The sequence below is a fragment of the Athene cunicularia genome, assembly GCF_003259725.1.
Source record: "Athene cunicularia isolate RWA chromosome 17 unlocalized genomic scaffold, athCun1 chr17_part1, whole genome shotgun sequence".
NCBI lineage: Eukaryota > Metazoa > Chordata > Aves > Strigiformes > Strigidae > Athene > Athene cunicularia.
Window position 1 is genome coordinate 7,051,157 of NW_020799122.1, and position 19,141 is coordinate 7,070,297.

The window sequence follows — 19,141 nt, forward strand, 5'->3', positions numbered from 1 at the left end:
ATCTGGGATGCTGCAATCGTGGTGGGGAATTAAAAAGAACATTCAGGGAAGAGGCTGGCCAGAGTGAGGACAGAGGGGAAGATGTTGCAGAAGAGAATCTGAGAAGTGTAAGATCCAAGGGAGCATGGAGATGGTGCGAAAAAGAACAAAAATGCCTCTGAAGTCAGCAGACCATGGAAGAAAGGAAGAGAACAGTATCTGTATCTTCAGTTTTCTTCCTGCGTAAGAAGGGAGAAATGGAAAGGTTGGTTTGATCTCCCCATTTAGTTCCCATCAGAAGATATGAAGGGACACAGCCAAAAGCCAGATGTTTTGTTTCCAGGTTCATTCAACAAGGTCTGCATAATAGATGAGGAAAAACTTTACCGGCCTACCCATCTTGCCCCTCTTCCCAGGAACTCCAGGGATCCCCTGCAAGGAAAACACACAGAGAAAAAAAAAAAAAAAGGTCTGGTTGAGAAAGCAAACAGCCAACCAACAATACAAAACAACACTAGAAGAGAAAGGGGAATGCAAAACAGGCTAATGACTGCGGCATTGTTCAGGAATCAAAATGTCAGCTACTTGCAGTCAGCTGCGAGAGCAGAAGACAATTAACCTTCACCCACTAACTATGGCCCTCCCTGAGGACACACGCAGGCAGCATCCACACCCAGGGCAACAGGCTGAAGCTGTGCTTAGCAGGAGCAGTCATTAAGCTACTGGTCTGGAACCGAATGAAGGCCACCGCCAAGGCACTCACTGGAGAACTTCTGTTTATGTTTCTTATTTAGTTATACAAGCATTAAATCAGCGACTCTAGAGTGCAGGGTAGTCCCCTTCCAGGCAGGCACACACACATTCACTCCCACATGCTCCTGGGGCCTCTCTGGTTTCTGGAGCTTGCATTTGAGGGAGAAAAAGCTGGAACAAAGCAGTCTTCATCTCACAGAGACCTTCATTAGGAGCTCTTGAAGTGGGAAGAGGGGATTCTTGGATGGGTAGAGATCAGGCAGGTGGGGGGGATGTGGGGTATAAGAACAAAAAAGCAAGGGAGGTCCTGCAGAGCTCTGAACATGTGGGTTTGGAGAAAGCGCGATGAAAAGGATGGGGGAAAGTGAGGACACATGGGAACAGCAGCCACAGCTGCCCATCCACAGGCCCCAATCTCGACTGCCCAACTTGATGTGACTGGAAGGAATGTCGTTGCCAGAAAGACCCAGGCTCTGTCCCTTCCAAGAGCCAGGCTCTTTCCAGACACCTCCAGTTGGACACCCAAAATGCTGGGACACTGTGGCTGGGATGCCACTCTTATGGGATCAGGAAATTTCCATGTACATTCTTCCCCCTGACCCATTCCATTAAGACAAAATAGTAAGGGGGAGGAGGAAGGCAGGTTTTTAAGTGAAGGAAAAATAGAAAAACTCCTCTCCACTCAACAGTGAGGTCTGATGACCCTGTCTGAAGCCTAGGTTTTCCTGAGCTGAATGTCAGCAACATACAGGGACACAGGTCCTCATGCAAGGGTAGAAACAGGCTAAAGAAGGTATGGCTAAACATTAGGCATGCTTGCCTCTTTCCTCAGGGACAGGGGAGAGAGAAGTCTACAACAGGCTCTGAAGAACTGTATTCAAGCAACACACCAAGGTTTTCTTCATAAAATACTCACTCGTTCTCCATCAGCCCCTGGTAGCCCAAACAATCCTGGGAGACCAATATATCCCTAAAGAAAAGAGGAAACAAGTAGTCAGATACATTTCTCCATTAGCAACCAGTCAGTCTGTCTTTCCTGAACAGCAGAGTCTCCTCCAGCGTTGGTCAATGGCAGCCGTGATGAAATAAACCTTGAGGCAAGTGTATATGCCCATGGACTGCATGGTGCTGGCTTCCACGATGTAGTCCAAGGGCACATACCCTCACACCAGGGATCATGAGGACTCCGGGCAGGAAGAGGCCAGCAAGAAGAAACCTTACCTGGGCTGGCTCTAAGTGTACCTGAGGGAAACAGAGCTTGGTTCAAGGTTAGCAAGAGCGATGGCAAAAGCAATCCCCATGCCTACACCTCCTCTCATCTCTCCAAGGGGTCTCTCCCTGTCTTTCACACTCATTCCCAATGACGTGGCGAGAACGTCCTGTTGTACCAAGCTCTGTCTGTTTATGTCTCGTGGTGGTTGCACACTGCAGCCCCTTCTCATGCAAACACCCCCTCTTCCTGGCATGCAGGGCTGCCGGCCACCCTGTTGCTGAGAGAGGAGCAAATCGGTAACGGTTCTGCCTAAAGCCTTTTCCTGCAAACTCCGCTGCACCATCAAGACCTTTTGCAAACACTTTGTCAACTCAAGCACCTAGGCAGGGAGAGGCTGAGCGTGCCGGTTCAGGCTCTTTGGATCGGTGTATAAGGCTCAGCTTGTACATAGATACAGATCCTCTGACACCCAGCTGTGAAGAAGTCTCCTTTGCACCAACGTGTTTCACATAAAACCGGCTCCTTCCACACTCATCAGCAGGCCTCGCATTGTCAAGTATGGGATGTTTCTCTATGGCCTTGGGATCCTGCTCAGACAAGACACGCTACATAAAAAGCTACATTTCCCTTCCCCTGGAACAATTGAAGCCTTGTGTTTAATCCTCTTCGCTCTGCAGTTAGTACAAAGTTACCTTGTGTGCTGGTCCTTTGCAAAGGACTAATTTGTGCCAAACATGCAGAATCAAGAGGAAGTGGATTTCAGCAGGGAGCCCCCTCAGTGGCACCTCACTGTTATAAGAGCCAAGTGTTAACACTGTTTTTCTCTCATCTTTCTTTCTCCATCATCAGTAAATCTCTTACTGTCAACCCCACCAAACTTATTCACCAGTCCATCACTCCCTTTAGGTTGCGCTTCCTCCAGGTATAATACCTAGCTGGGAAATAGGGCTACATTAAAACAGTGCTGCCTGCCTTTGCCTCCTGAACCCCAAGATGAACCATGGGACTCCTGAACTGCTTCCTGCAGAACAAAAAAAGAGAGGTTGGGGACAGAGGAGAGTCTACAGTTGGCTCCCTCAATCCACAAAATGCAGGGATCTCCCTTTAGTACCCAATTCTGACTGACTGCAGTTGAACCGAGGAATGGCTTTCTTGGGTAGCCATAAATATTGGAGTCCTCAGTACTCAGGAGTGTAAAGTGGGAAATAACTTTTCAAGTCTTGCATTCTGCACATCTACCACATCATAATTACATGAAGTTCTGGTTAGGCCAGTTAAACAGATGCACCAGGGAAAACTTCATCACTTGCAGAAGGTGAGCAAGCTGTGCTATCTCAGATCTTCCTCTCTCCTGCAGGGCATTGAACATGCCATCTCCATTCCCAGTGCAGGAATACAGCTAGCTACAGGGTCAGCGTTTGTTTATTCCTTGCAGTTTTCCTAGTGATGAAATCCAGCTGCTTGAATTTACTGCATACAGAGAAAGTATCACGTGTGAGAGGAATGGGGAATTTTATTGGCTTTGAAGCTCAATGTGAATTTATAATTGCAGGAAAAGAGCAAAATGTGATTAACGAGAGCCTTAGCTGGTAAAACAAAAAATAAAAATTATCTTTTGCAGTGAGCATGAACCCCCAGCAATTTAATTTTGGTGAGCAAAACCAGGCAGGACAGAGATACTAATGTTTGTATTTGCACATGGCTTCAAGATGCTGGCTTGCTGTTCTGCATAATGATATAAATCACTCCCAAACCCAGGTCTATACCCAAAAGAGCCCATATTCAGCATGGTCAAAGACCGCTGAACCACACTCCTTGAAACTGAAGAGGCCTTTGGGAGATGGGGCTTGCAGAAAGTTCAGACTTTGGTAGGAATTTGTATGCCATTCTTTCCTCCTCTGCAATGTGAGCTCTGAAGGGGTTGACTTTGTATCATCAGCGCTATTGGTGAACTTTGATCTTGGTACATTCCACATTTCATTTGAAAAAACTCAGCAGTGCTGCAATAAACAAGCGGTGTGCAATTCAAATCCTCCGAATCCAACAAATTAAAGCAACTAGCGTCAGGATTGCAAAATTAAGCATAAAGTTTCTTGAGAAACCTTCGGTAAAAACAAGTAAAAAGACAAATGAAAGGCTGCTTACCCGACTGCCTTTTGGACCAGCTTCCCCTATGGGGCCAGGTAAACCCTAGAACAGAAGGGAAAAAACAAAGACAAATGTGGACAGGCTTTAACTTAACCTAACGAACAGTGCCAAATCCCCAGCACCGTCCCTGCGTGGTTCTGCTTTCAGTGCCGAGTCCAAGGCCTATCAACAAAGGAGAAAAAAGGACAAAATGATACAAATAACAAATCTCCCATTGTTGGGGAGCTGGGACTCTGCAGAACCTGAGACTACTGCACATAGTGAGCCTTCCCCGGGGCTGAAGTAGTGATTTCTGATCATAAAGACCAAAAAGGCTAATGCAGCAGGGGGCACAGAGGTTGCCTTACACTTCAGATGTGATGTACAGGGACGCTCTGTGCCCAACAGCTCTTGATTCATTTTCCTGCCTAACTGAACACATGCATAGCAAAGACAAATGTATTTCAATACCTGTTTAGGGAACACAGGCGGGCCCTGACGCAGTGAGAAAGCCTCTCTAATTTCTACAGCCTAGAAAGTCACTTAGCAGTGCAGGTACTGCAACACCTCTAACCCTTTGCAGCATCAACGGCTACGGAAAGAACTGAAAATACATTCCCTGTACCACTTCTATGCCTCTTGCTGCTCGCTTAAAAGTACTGGAAAAAAGAACCCTCTAAAAATGCATAACGATTTTTCATGTTTATTGTCTTCTAGCAAGTTTCTAGGTCCATTTTTTTCTAGTTCCAAATGTTGTTGGGCTTTCTGGGAAGGGAGGGAAAAAAAAGGGCTAAGTCCATATTTTCTTTAGCTGGCAGCACTGCACACTCAGGCTGGGATCTGAAAGTCAGGTTGTGCTTTTTCCTGGCTCATGCATCATTGCCAAATATTTCAGCCATCGGGGTGAAGTTAACAATTCTGCCTATGATGCGCAAATCAAAACAGAGCCAAGCTCTCTCTCCCATAGCGCTGCAGAGCCAGAACAGCTGACAGGAGTAACAAGTAGTAAAATCTTAGTAAAGTAAACAGCTCTGATGCTGGATACACACAGTGTTCAGATATGCTGAAAAAAGCTGCCTTAAAAAAAAAGTCACTTTCCTGACCCAAACCACATTTTAAGAAAGCGCTTTTGTTCTTCGTATGTCAAGCGCAAAGATTTCGCCCTGCTTATCTGATGGGCAGAACACTGCTGTGAACTGCTAAACAGCATTCGTTAACCTTGTATGTCCAATATAGCTTGGACCTCTTCGTATTAGTCATCTAACACACACTCACACCTAGGAGATTCTTTGGCATGCAAATCTCTAAGAGCCTTTCAGACTATGAATGGAGCATTTAGTCAGGTGCATAAAGCTCTCATCCAGTTCTACCATCTCCAGCGTGTTAAGCAAGGTAACAACTTAATTTTCGATTTAAAGTGGATTGTACGTTATCGATAGTCTGAGGCAGGGGATGCAGATTTGTTCTGCACATCCAGTTCACACTTAGTCCAATAACCTGCACATCTGGGTAAAAACTCACGTATGAACTCATGACAAGTCCGAAAACCCCTGACAGACTACTTGGGATCGTTGACATCTGTCTAGCCTCTTAGCTATGTACTTAAAACTAAACGTGGTGGAATCCAACATTAATGTGTCGATTTTAGAAAACCGTGACAAATTCATCTCACTGTAAAATGTCACAGGGCCAGGTCTGTCTTCCAACAGATACCATTTAGGGTTTTACAAATTCTTCCTCTTAGTTTTCTTCCGACTACTCAGCATCTTACATCAGTAAAACAATAAAGTGTCCAATCTTGATCCATCTTCCCTTGCATACTCCTTAATTCCTAAAGTTGTCTTTGTGCATTTTTTTCAGAATGAAAACAAAGACTTGGTTTACTTTCATCATCCTTTTTGCAGCTGCAAATATGACTTTTATATATATTTATGGTCCATATATAATTTTATATGTATGTATCTATATGATTATGCTGGTGAATTTTACTGGCGAGAATTTATCTAATTGTTTTCTTTTGGTAATATGCCTTTTTCTGTCCCAGGTTTCTAATCTGTTCTACTTTAGATGCAAAATGTGCCTAAAAGTGGATGGTTAGCAGCTTGCAGGTATGTTTCTCTGCTCTGCTGTTTTGTTGGTTTTGTTTGTTTGTTTTTTCCCCTGTTGTTATACTGAAGCAATAATTTGTCATATTTTGCGATAGAAATATAGGTTGTTTCTATCATAGGCATAACATACTTTCTAACAACCTTAGTGTGCCCCAGAGCTGAAAAACTGTGTCATTGACACAGCATCTTAGGGAAGGAAGAAAGAAAATATTTCAGGCATATTCTAGAGGTCTGCACTGTCTTCAATGGGGCATATATTTAGCGGGGTATATATTTAGCTACCTGCACACCCAAATCCCTAGTCTGTGCACAGCATGATGAGATTTTACTGCACCTGCCTGCCAGGATAACCTTTGGCACCTGGACTTCCATCTGGTCCTCGTTCGCCCTTTGGAAAGAAAAAAGAAAAGGCACAGAAGGTAAGATGAATGTCACACTTGGGAAGCCTTTTAGCTGTTTCTTGAGCTGGGGGGAAAGGAGGGTGGGATGGATTAAACCTGATGCAAATTTATAGAGAGGAAGAAAATATTAAAGGTAGACTGTGGAATAAATTAATGAGGGGGGAAAACACACAGAAGCCAAGTCAATAGGATCCATGCATTAAGCAAGTGTTGCCATTTCTCCTTCTCCCTCCATCTGCAGTGAAAGCAGCAGATAGTTTGAAACAAGGAGGCTAAGAGAAGGTGTAAGGCTGCATCTATATCTGGCATATGGAACCGTTTTACTGGTGGGGAAGCACTGCCAAAATTCTTCAAAACTAAATGGATTCATGTATAATATCCTTTAACATCATTGCTAACAGGGCCTGCTATTCATTGCTTTTTTTTTTTTTTTTTTTTTTTTTTTCAAATAAAGAAGGGGGAGAAAAGGGGAGAGGGGGAATGGGCTTTGGGAGAGGAATTACATCTTAGTACTTAATATGACATGGTTAGTAAAGTCCAGGTGAAATGAATGTAAAAGAAAAAATAAAAGGGGAATAGGGTAAGCTGGTATTTCTTCCACCATGTAAACTTAACGTGGTTGAGCAATAAAAATCAGAAATTAAATTTAGAAATTCCGAGGCAGTGTCGTCCCACCAACCTGCTGATGCTCGGTCAGTGTATGCGCCCAGCTGCCGGCAGCAGGGGAGCTCACTGCGCATCCCCTGTGTGTGCCGAGCTGCCCCTGGAAGGAGCTGGCTGTCCACACTGAGCAGGCTGTACAGGATCCAAACGAGCATCAGTCAGCAAATCCATCCCTTAAAGATTCAGTGTTGGAAAGTGGGAAGACTCACCTGGTCTCCAGGGTGACCTGGTGGTCCAGGGTAGCCTTTATATCCCTGTTGAAACAGGATGGAGGGGATGAATAAGAAGAAAAAAAAAATTAAAATCTGTGTTTGGTTTGAACTTCTTTTTGCAGGTGGGAGTGAAGTTCTGAGGAGAAGCAGATTTTTAGATACGGGATAGCACCACATAATCATGCAAACTTTTAATGTGCCACTTTGTTCTTGCATAACCCAAACCCTGCCCATGTCCCCAGACGCGGCTGCAACGCGGTGTGGCGTCAGCAGCCTGCGCCCGCTGGGGTCTGGCCTGGTGGTTACTCAAGCAGGATTTGCTCCAGGAGCAGACTTAGAGTTGTATCTACACTCGTATCTGTCTATTTGTAATCTACACCTATAGTAAAGCCATCCTTAATCCTTAGGAAACCACAGGCTCGTCGGGTGAAACGTTGGCTTTGGGCAAGTTGGGGGACTACACAACATGAGTCACTCCCATTTCAGAGCACTCACTTTCGCTTTAGAACTTGAAATACCATAGACGCCAAAATAACCGCTTACTGTCATGGGAATATTCAGTTTTGTTTCTAGCCTGAATTTGTCTGGATTCCAGTTTTTCTAATCTATTACAAGGCGTGACGAGGTCCAGAGTCCTTCATTAGGAAGCAACCTAAAACGGTGAGCAAGCTGTCTCTTAACCTGCTCTCTCTCTGCTGAATTAATTAGAATGAGTTTCTTAATCCAGTTTGCTGGCTGGCATTACAGGCTTCAAATCATTCTCGCAGGTCTTTCATAAACCTGCTTCAGTTTTTCAGTGGTTTTTGTTGGTTGGTTGTGTTTTTTTTTTTTTATGCAGACACTGCAACAGGACAAAGGTAGCCTGTTCAACTGCAGACCGATCAATATGGGTTTTAAGGGAGTTTGTTTTCTCCAGGATTTACCTAGAGCTCTCTTCAAATACTGAGTAAATTCTGCAAGTGACAGGCACTTTAGATTTTTTTTTCCTCTCTTCTTTATTATCATGCTTCAGCTATTTAAAACAAACTCATTTCTATCAAGTGGAGTCAAAGCAGATTAGATTAAAGCAGATTAAATTCAGTTACAGAGATGACCATTTATCTGGGCTATTAGCAAGATTAAAAAAAATGGTCAGAAAATTTAACTTAAAACAAATGGAGCGAGAAAATAAACAAGAAACAATCCTTTCACAAATAGTACAGAAATAACAAAATGCTTTCAGGGTGAGTTACAACTGCTAATTGTAACTCAGTCTCTGCTACTCACCCCATCCCTGGCCAGGGCTCCCGGGACACATCGCCTGTCTGTGAAACCCACAGGGGAGCACCCTCCTGCTCTGGAAGCCGTAACCAAACCCTGGTTTGGCCGAGGACTTGGTCTTCTGCTTCACTCACTAGATGAACCTGGGCCTGTTTCTGTTCCACACCTCTGCTTAATGACTTTTTTATTCTTCCCATGGGCTATCTAGACCTGCAGCCTAAGCCTTGGCTGGCGGAGGTATGCAATGCTCTCAGCCATCCTGGCTACCACCCACTCCCCTTTGCATTCCTCCTTGTTCATTATTTCAGACATTTTGGCCTGGAAAAATGTTGATTCCCTTTTCACCATTTCTTTCCTGCTTGACCTGTCTGATGTATCATGGCCTGCTCTTTTGACTGAGCTGTACCTCCTGAGAAGGTGGCGGCTGACCTGAAGGACCATTTGGCTACTGGCTGGCCCTTATTTGAACCACCTCAAAGTCCCTTCTCCAATTGCTGCTACTGCATTTCAGCCAGTGGCTCCTAACTGGAAGGGCCTCGACAGCTCTTGGAGCCGGACCAGCAGACGGGACTCCCTGCCCTTCTCCAGGAATCTGCCTCGTGAGATCCCTTCTTGCTTATCCTCTCCCTGGCAGAGGCTCAGCACCAGCAGAAAGGAGGGAGGATGCTCCACCCTGGTTGGGTGTCTGGCCATAAGGTGAAGACCTACGTGGGTGTGGAAGAGCCAGCACTGGTATCAGCCGCCCCTGGAGCACGGACAGCAGGGCGTTGTGCAGACGGAGAGCGTCTGTTCTGGCCCTCCCCTCACCTCTTCCAGAGAGCGCTGCCAACAGAAACAGTCCTGGGTTCAGCATCTCCAGACATACCCTGGGATTTAGCACAGAGCCCATGGGGTTTCCTCCTGGGGCCTCTTGCCCAGCTCTTCCAGTCACAGCCTGGAGCAGGAACTACCTTTGTCTCCAGACGGCTGGAGCACCTACTTCCACAGATACAAACACTTAGAGATGTCTCGCTCCTTCCACTGATAAGCAAGAGGTGCCTAGCTTGGCTGCTCCAAATCAGTCTGCTCTGAAGGAGTTCCTCCAGGACAGGTGTTTCAAGCCTGCCACGTCCATCCAGAGCAGATAGATGATAGCCCCTTGAGATGCTCAAGGCACTCCCTGAGCAAAAGTCTACACCAAATACTGCATTGCTATCTCTATAATAAGGGTAAGTGAACAGCACTTAAATATAGACATATAGCAAAGGCTATTGTTGCACCCTATTAAATATCCTCCTGGCTACATATAAAGAACTCTGGGAAGCTTTGAATGTGTGTTTCTTCATAGTATGCTGCAGTTACTTCTGTCTCAGGTTAATTATAGCGAAGAGAAAACAGAAAAGTTTGTGTATGCTAAAGCTGGCTGCAACGTGTAAGTATTTACCTGCTAAAATCCTCTTCAAATAGCACTAAAATGACAGGGCAGAGGGTATGAAAACAACTGCATTTGCTCTTTTATCCAAACACTTCCTGATGATTACAGGGTGCTCAACACAAAGGGCTGTGATTTAGAGAGGAAATTGCACTCCAGTGAAGGATTTACTCATCTGTGATGATATTTATAATCCTCTCTCTCCTAGCTAAAAAGGATCATCCTGCACTTTGATAGGAAACGTGAAGAAGAGTAAAGAGGCCAGCAAATGAGATCTGGGTGACGGGATGTGTTCCGAAGCACTGACCAGTTCCTAGCTCTGTCTTTACTGAGTGACTTTAACAAAGCTTTTTCTCTCTCACTGCTGCTGTCTTCTACAATCTCGTACAACCATTTTCTCCTCCACAGCATCTGAGGCTGGGAGCAGTGACGCAGTGCTCTGCTGAAATACATCTGCAAGGCAGCTGTAGCCTGCAGCCCCCAACCAAAAGCCAAAGCCCACAGCCCCCTTGTAGGCACCAGAGGGAAGAGCAGAGGGGGCACCCCAGTCCTCCTGCCACTGTTCCCCAGAACTGCTGGTCAGCAAAAGCAATATTTGCTCTGCGTGGAGAGGAGTAGAATTACATCTGCTGCTTCAAAGGCAGTTTCATACACTCGTAAATGGGTGCAGACAAAAAGACTTTGGGGGTGCTCTGAGATCGGACCCTCCAGTCCTACAAAGAGCAGAGGTCTGCACTCACAGGGCAGGCACAGCGCGGTGAGCCGCACTATCCAAAACCATCTGCTGCTTGGTTGTGGCTTTAGCTCATGCTGCTGAGCCAGTTGTTTCATTTAGTGGGAAAAGTATTTTGTTTCCCCTGGTAAAATATTTTGCCTATTTGAAAGTTTCTACATGGTGTTTTCAGATCAAAGCCCTTAGAGCTCTTTTCCCGGTCCCTCCATGGAGTGCACAGGAGGGGTGTCCATTTCCAAGGCGTTGCTGTTTTCTGGTAGCCAACTTGTGTTGCCCACCTTCAGCCAAACACCAGCATATTTTCACTGGGAGAATGCCAGCAGGGAATCCAGATAAAAAAAGATTTTTTTTCCAAACATTTCTCCAACAGCTGTAAATTTTTTCTTAATGCAGGATGCTAATAAAAGCCAGGTTACACCAAAACCACTGCCAGACTAGTGCTACTGGGAGGTTTTTTTTAAGCTGTACCAAAGGAAAAATTTCAGCATCCAACTTGCTCATTACTTGAAGAAACAGAAGCATACCCCTGTCTTCACCCTGTCCTGGGGAGCCGAGATCAGATGTGAAGGCCATGTGCTGGACTCCTGAATGTTTGTTCAATCTCTTATTCCTTCTCCACTTTTTCCATTATGAGTCCTTGCACTCCTGACATTGAATTTTGCTGATCATAACCACAGGTTTTGTTTTATGAGCTGTTATACCAGGAAAATGGTATTCTTTACACCCTATTTGTTAGAATTTGTTTGTGACAGCATAAGATTGGTAATTAATCACTCTATTGCTCCTAGCTCCAAACAGCACCCCAAGCATGACCAGCCTTGGGAGCAGAAAAACAAACCCAGCCCCTACTCTTGGCAATTTGATTCCAATATAAAGCACACAACAAGCACTCATGGAGAGGGAGAATTTCTTTCAGCCTCCTCCACAGCTTCTTCCTCTCCCCAGAGTCTTAAAGCATACCTGAGTAGGTGTTTGTGTGCAGCTAACTGGCCTGAGGAACAGCGTATCTTCAATGGCCCATTGACTGATGAAGTGATTGAAACAAGATGCTAATTTTTAACTCTTGGGCTTAGCGCTATCAATATCGACTTGCTGGGAAGGGAAGTCATGTCCACGGAGCCCAACTGTCAAACGCCTCCCTGCAACATGTCCAGCTTCCAAAAAAATCATACTGACCTACCGACAGAACCTGGAACTGGAAGGTCAACTGAAATGTCCTTGATATATAAAAGGTGTGGATGGCTAAGGTATTGCCGTGCAGACTTGCATGCATGAACATGAGCACATACACAAATAGGCTTGTTGTTGGTGATGTTGATGTTGTTGAAACATAAATATGGAACCAAATAAAGCAAAACCCGACTAGTGCTATCAATCTCGAAGCAAAACAGAGGGAAGTCATACAGATATTTTGTTTGAAAAGTGCTTTACCAGGACAGTCAAGGTTTACTGTTCTGAATCTGACCTTTGAGTATTGATGTCAGTTGTAGATCCGTTTAGTTAACATATTGGCTGAACCAGATCTAAATTCAGTTTCCTGATGAAGACCCAGTGTCAGGGTGCAGAGGGATGATGCAGGGCAGTGGGACGTGAAATTCAAGGAAGGAACAGAAATCTGGATCCAGAATTTAATTTTGTACTCTTACGCAGTCTTGCTGCTACAACATTTAGGCAGTTGCTTCAGCCTATATCCCAGTTTATACACCTGTGAAACAGGCATAAGACTTTTTTGATGGGTACTGGGACTTAATGAAATATTTTAGGCAGAGTTAGAGAAGAACATTTTAAAATAAAAATATTGATCTTATTCACTAGAAAAGAATACTCTTACCTTTCTACCAGGTGGTCCAGGGAACCCAGTCAAACCAGGTAAGCCCACGTCTCCCTGTAGGAAGCAAGCAACTTGAATTAGTTTTCAGCAACATTTTCCCTATGCCTAGCATACTGTTAACTGAAATTATTTTGCCAACAGTAGCACCCAGCTATTGATATTTCTGATTCTAATCACAACTCTTCAAAAAACGACTGGATAAGAAGTGTAGATTTAAACAACATCTCTATTAACTGGCTCATATAAATAATAAACCCAGTTAATTAATGGCAGCTGCTGCTAGAGTCCAGCTTTTTGCCAGCAGAATGAATGCTTTTTTTTTTTTTCTTTTTCTCAATGATCTCATTCAGTCACATGCTTCATTCGCCTTTTGATAGGCATTTAAATTACCAAGGCAAGAAAATTTTAGATTTTAAATGCAATAAGAACAACAGGTACCTCCTGCCAAATCCTATGATTGTGCTCACACTCAGCTACTGCACTGGCTCAGCCCACGGCTCCGGTTCAGATGGCGCCGGTGGTATAATTATTTAACCTGACTGTATGACATGGATGGAACCTTTGCTGGTGGGAGGGTTTTTGCAGTGGCCTGTACTTTTGAAAAGGGATTACATCACATCCCAGCTGGAATATCCAAATCATCACAGGAACAGAGAAGTGCACTGCTGTGAGACCTCTCTAACATCCAATCCCATTTGCACAAGACCATTTTGGCCTCCTCTGATTAGGATCAAAAAACGTTTTAGAGTCTCCAGCACTGTGCTGTGCCTGCTTAGTGAAGATGCATTTGGAGTATCTAGCTTGAAAATTAGGCATCACTCCAAACTCCTGCTGGAAACTCCTTGTTTCTATTACTGCTAACAGGAATAAAGCCTTGTTAACATCAGCTAAAAGTGATCTGGATCTCTCCCTTCCTTACACTGAGCATGCTTGCAAGAAAATGGTTCCAGACTCTGCGGGTGGATGATTTCCATGTGATGCCATTCCGATGTACCAGAAATTTCAAAAGGCATCTCGTGCTCTGAAGTTATTTGTCATTTCAGACAGCCTTCTCACTGTTTTCTAGCGTCACCCTCCATCTTGTATTTGTGTGGCTTGCTGTGCTTCATGGAGGCATCTGGCTTCCAAGGAAGGGCCCAAGTTCTTCATGGCTTCCTACCAGCTGTGCATTTATAGCAAGGCTTATGATGAAAGGAAGAGAGCCAGGCTTCTTGCCCTGGGCATGAGTTATGAAGTATTGTGTAGACACCACTGAAAGAACTAATTGAGGTAGATGTTGTGGAGCCCTGATCGTGCTACTATTCATCTCTGGACTTCTGTGAGGCCTTGTTGCCTCAGTAAAAATCGCTCAGCTGTGAAACAGCAAAACCGGGAGTTTAACGTATTTAAAAGAATTAGCAGAACTCTGATGCTTCACAATTGCTAAATCCAGAAACCAGCTACGCTTCCCAGTTGTGCGCTTTGTGCTGATTTGAGGAGACCTTGGTGGAAGGGCCCCTGGTAATCGCACAGCAGGGTCCATGCGCTGGCAGTGCAGTGGCCTTAGAGACCTCCTGCTCCCCACAGCGGGACAGCAATGCTGCTCTCACAGCCGTGACCTGCGACGTGAAGCAAATTGCTCCCTCACAGCTCTTGGCAAGAACATCTTTCCTTTTGCCTTCGAGGGTTTTATTGCCTACACTGGGATTGCCCAGAGCTACAGCTGCATACCCAGAGTTAGCAAGGTGTGGCTGTCTCTCATATGAGTAGTTTAAATACTTAGTGTAAGTCACCATGTGCCTGCAGCAGAAGGGACTTAAGTCTGGTTGCAGATTGTGCACAAAATGGATATAAACACTTAGAGAACAAAAAGCTGTGGCAGCAGGCACCTCAGTGCACTGAGGTCAATACCTTAGCTAGGTCTCTTTAGTCCTGAATCAGGGGTCTGAGCCTTCACTTTCAGTTCTAAGTCTACCTGAGTAGCTGTGATGCTTGTGGCTGAAGCATGGACTCCCTCCATGTGTATACACAGGGCTTAAAGTGCACCGTGGTCCTGATGCCTGTGCACTCTGGGCAACATCTTACCTTCTGTCCATTGCGAGCTTTTCCAGGCGACAGCCCAGGATCACCTTTCTGACCCTGAAATGAAAAACTTCAATTAATGACATAAACCAAGGATCCAGCCCATAGATGTGGTGCTGCTTCCAGCAAATTAAAAAAACATTTTGGTTTATCTCCATTGTGCTCCAACATCCCAAATGTATTAAAGCCCCTGGGTATAGCTGATTTGCTGGGGGTGGTTTTAGTGAGTGATTACTTCTACTAAAGCGTTGAGTTTTAAATAGTATCTGACAGTATTAAATTGACTAAAGGAAGGATAACTGGAAGAAGGCAACGCCAGGACTTTTGATACTTATTAGACTAGACAGCTGTGATTTCTTCCTTGTCTACAACTACGATCACAAAAATAATTACCAAGCCTGGCTAAACCATCCTTCTTAACATCTTGCTAGATGCTGTTGCTTTTTTAACTGTGAGGAACAGATGAAACTGCAAAGTTACACTAATTAGACACCACTACCAGCAGCCAGAGCAATTGTGAGGCTTTCAGGCTGGCAGAAGAAAGAGGCACACTTTATCTTAAGTGGTGGCATTCTTTATTTTCCTTTTTAACAACCGTGACGAGAGAAATTACAGTTTAAGACTGTGATCTTCTGACAAACACAGGCTAGGATTTCAGCAGCATTTAAACATCTAATTCCAGCAGATTCCTTTGAAAATCCCAGTTCAAATTATTAAAAGGTGGAAAGGTAATGTGTGTATCTAACAGGGTGAGACAGAAGTAGGGGAAACCTGAAGAGATTTGAAGTGTGCCAGATTCCTTTCGCAGGGGAGAGGCGAGGCTTTGCACACAAAGAAGTTCAGGTCTGTGTAACATCTCTTCTGGCGCAGCTAGGACACTGATCCCAGCATCGGTCACTGGCTATTTAACACCCCTGGGATCATAAACAAGTCACACTCTCTGTGTGCCACCTCAGCAGCACGGGATTCAAAACCAACCTCCAAGCACAGCACAGTTAATTAAGGGCTGTCAAGGGAAGTGCTTGGAGGGAAGGCGAGACCCTACAAAGGAGCAATAGTATTTAGTAACTGGCATTTCTCATTAGCAGACAAAGGTCTAGTTATAGCTAGCTGTGCAGCTTTGCCTTGCAGTCTCACTGCGATGACATTCAGCACATACTTCCCACCTTGCACAGAGTGTAAATCTCCCCTTCTCCTCCTCCACCATCCACCACAAACTACAGGGTTCAGGGAGTGAGACTACTGGGCTATGGACTGTAGGGAGCACTGCTGATTCAAGGCAGATGCATCTGTACAAATTCTGAATGAAGGCTGCCTGGTTTCCAAACAGTAAATGAAGTCATGCAGATAATCTTGCTTTGCATGCAGCTGTTATCAGGGCAATTCTCCCACTCTTTGAGCTTCAGAGCGGTCAGTGGGTGCCACAACTGCTTGGAAGAGATTAGAGCAATCCTCAGGATTGCAGGGTATTAATTTCTACTCTGCAAAACTAATTTACTGCAGCAGGTAAACACCTACCACTCTCCCTAAATCTTGCATGTGCTCAATGCAATGACTCTGAGCCATGTAAAGGAATACAAGCCTCTTATGTTTTTCCATGGGAAGCTCCAGATCACATTAGCAAAGATGGTGCTTTGTATCACGGGTCTGTGTTCAACACTGCTGAGACCATTACACAGGTGGAGAACTCAGCCCCGAGCAGGATCCCTAAGATTAGTCAGCAAGATGGCATCAGGACTTGAGAGAACAGATGCCTGGATGCAAGGGTGAAATAATGGATTAACTGCCCAACCCTTCTCCTGCGGCAGCCACAACATGAGAATTAGCCTAAGCCTTGTCCATCATTAAGCCACAGCACTTTGCCCACAAGCTTCTCCTCTTTCCCATGCCAACCAACTGAGCACACTACTTCCTCTTGTAAAGGAAGAAATAGTTCTCTTCTGGTTTTTTTCCCTACCTGGGAAAAGTCCAGAGCTGTGCAATTTAAACACTTCAGCTTTGCAATCCCACTACTAGTATTTAAAACATCAGTGAGCCAAACTGATGAGCTATCTTGGAGCCAAACCATTCACTAAAATGAAAATTCAATTTTTCCTAGCGCTATAACAGCGTTTTATCCCGAGCAGCTAACTAAGCAAAGCATACTAACTCCTGATGCCAAAAGCCTCCAGATGAGAGATGCAAACCCAACTCTTGTAATGGCTTTCAAATACACACCCTGTCTGACAAGTAACCCTCCTCCCAGTCCCAAACTCTATTGGGGCATCCTCAGAGCTACATCGAGTCATTAGCAAAAATACCCCTCCTGTCCCCACCAGCAGTTTACAGGTCACACAGACAGCCACAGCCCTAGCCCAGCACATGTCCACAGGCATTTAAGAGGTTATCTACTATAATAAGTCCTTGCTAACTAGAAGCAATAGCAATTTTTCAACTGCTAAGGACAGTGAACAGAATGCAAAAAAGAGGCAAGAAGTCCCCTTTAAGGAGTTAGACATTACAAATTGCTGAGAAAAGCACCATAGGCTAAATTCTCAAGTGGCACCAGCGGGTGTAATGCCACTGAAGTCAGTGGAACCATGCCCAAGCAGATCAGCAGGAATTTGGCTCAACAGCTACATACAGCTCTGTGCAAAAGATGAGCTTCCTAAGCACAAGAATTCTAAGTGCTCAGCTGCAGTGATGAGAATAAGGAGGACACTGCAGAGGGTGGATGCAGAAAAGCAGCGGCCAGACAACACAACGCTGATGCTCTCCGAGGCACAACTGGACAAGAGACACGCACAAACATGCACATGTCTGCCAGCTGCAAAGCCACATCCCTTGGACGCAGCTGACTGCCTGACCTTGTAAGTGCTCTGTTAATTCAACTGATAAAAATTATGCTCCTGGGTTACATCCTAAGTGACAATGACTTGGTGTTAGTCATTGTTTCCAAGCTGTATCTATCTGGGAAATTTCAGTTTCCTTTCTTGGATTGCTTGTTTTTTCCCTGGTATTAGCTGCTATCTGGGGAAGACCTAGTCCAGCAGCCACTTGAAGGCTCTCAGCAAGAGAAGCTCTAGCTGGAGCTGCTCTGCCTTGTTGCCCAGGCTGGGCTTTCACAAGTTGGTCATTTCAGCCATGGGCTGGGTCTACTAAAAAGAGATCAGGTCCCAAGCGCAGGCTTGTCAAGACTGGCGAAGAGTATAAACATTTAAAATGTAAGGGGGTGAATTACCAATATTCTGTGTAAAGTCCATCCTCTTGGACTGATGTAACACCAGAGAAATGAAAGGCCGAAGGGAAGTCAGAACACTGGGATCCGATACACACCTACCAAAAAGTGCTTCTTATGCAAAATCTTGCTATCAGGGCTTAGCAGGCTCTCCCTGCTAGAGGTGAAGTTATGCCCAGGCCTGGGCTGAGCTACAGCTCTCACATCCCATTTCACTCTTAGTGCTTTTGACAAAGCATCATGTAGAACAGCCTCATCCTGCAAATGGTGGCTGGACAGAATTAAAATATATATTGCACAGACCAATGACACCAGATGTCTGCTGCAGACTATTACAGCTATACATCTGCTGAGGGCTTCCTGCTGCCAGACCATGCATCAAGATGGAGGAAAAATGCTTACAAGAAGTTTTTATTTCTAGTAGGAGACCAGCTGAATACAGCTTTACAGCCAAATGATGATTTCTGACAAGGCATTAGGCTAAGTGTTTAAAAAAAATATATCCTATAGCATAGAAACGTAGTTTGACTCTAGCGATTAGACCAGGCTGAATTTGCAGGACTGGAAGTTAGATAAAAGAACTTTGATTTGACTTATAAAACTCAACAAGTGTGATCTGGAAGTCATTGCTAGAGAATAAATGCAGAACACTAAGATGTAGAACTTTTACAGCCTCACTTTTCAGGCCATATAACTACACTTTCGAATTTAAAACAGCTGCTGTTCACCAGCATGTCTCCAGTGCCTAATTTTTAATCACGTAGAGGCAGCATGCCAAGTTTCCAGAATCTTTTTCCCAGAGCATCAATAGTGTTCATAACATCACTGCCTACTGATGAGATCATGAAAAGAAAGGACTCTCGCTCGTACCTTTCGCTATGTTTGGCTGAGACGTCCTACAGCTTCCTTCACAGGGAAAACCTCTATTAAACATTGCCTTTCAAAACCCACCTATCCTTTAGTCCCAAGTAAGTGTTATAAAATATAAATCTATTTCTGTGTAAACAATGACACCAAAACAATCCAAACCAATTTCCCAGGAACTTCACAATCTTTAGGTAATGCAAAGCCTAATACACAGGAACAAAACATCTTTCTGAAGGGTTTTGCAGCACACAGAATTAGCTCCCCTCTGAGCTGCATCTGTGCTGAAGTCCCATGCAAAGGTTCAG

General features: G+C 44.7%; 1 protein-coding gene across 3 annotated transcripts in view; it reads right to left on the minus strand.

Annotated features, from left to right (window-relative positions):
- Window positions 1-19,141, minus strand: part of LOC113486516 (collagen alpha-1(XXVII) chain-like) — a 162,012-nt gene that overhangs the window by 107,732 nt on the left and 35,139 nt on the right. For all 3 annotated transcript variants that reach the window (XM_026860526.1, XM_026860525.1, XM_026860524.1), the window contains 7 exons: window positions 14,756-14,809; window positions 12,692-12,745; window positions 7,454-7,498; window positions 6,515-6,568; window positions 4,091-4,135; window positions 1,649-1,702; window positions 367-411 (listed from right to left, as the gene is read on the minus strand). In XM_026860526.1, the coding sequence (XP_026716327.1) occupies window positions 367-411; window positions 1,649-1,702; window positions 4,091-4,135; window positions 6,515-6,568; window positions 7,454-7,498; window positions 12,692-12,745; window positions 14,756-14,809 (351 nt within the window). The remainder of the gene's footprint in view (window positions 1-366; window positions 412-1,648; window positions 1,703-4,090; window positions 4,136-6,514; window positions 6,569-7,453; window positions 7,499-12,691; window positions 12,746-14,755; window positions 14,810-19,141) is intronic.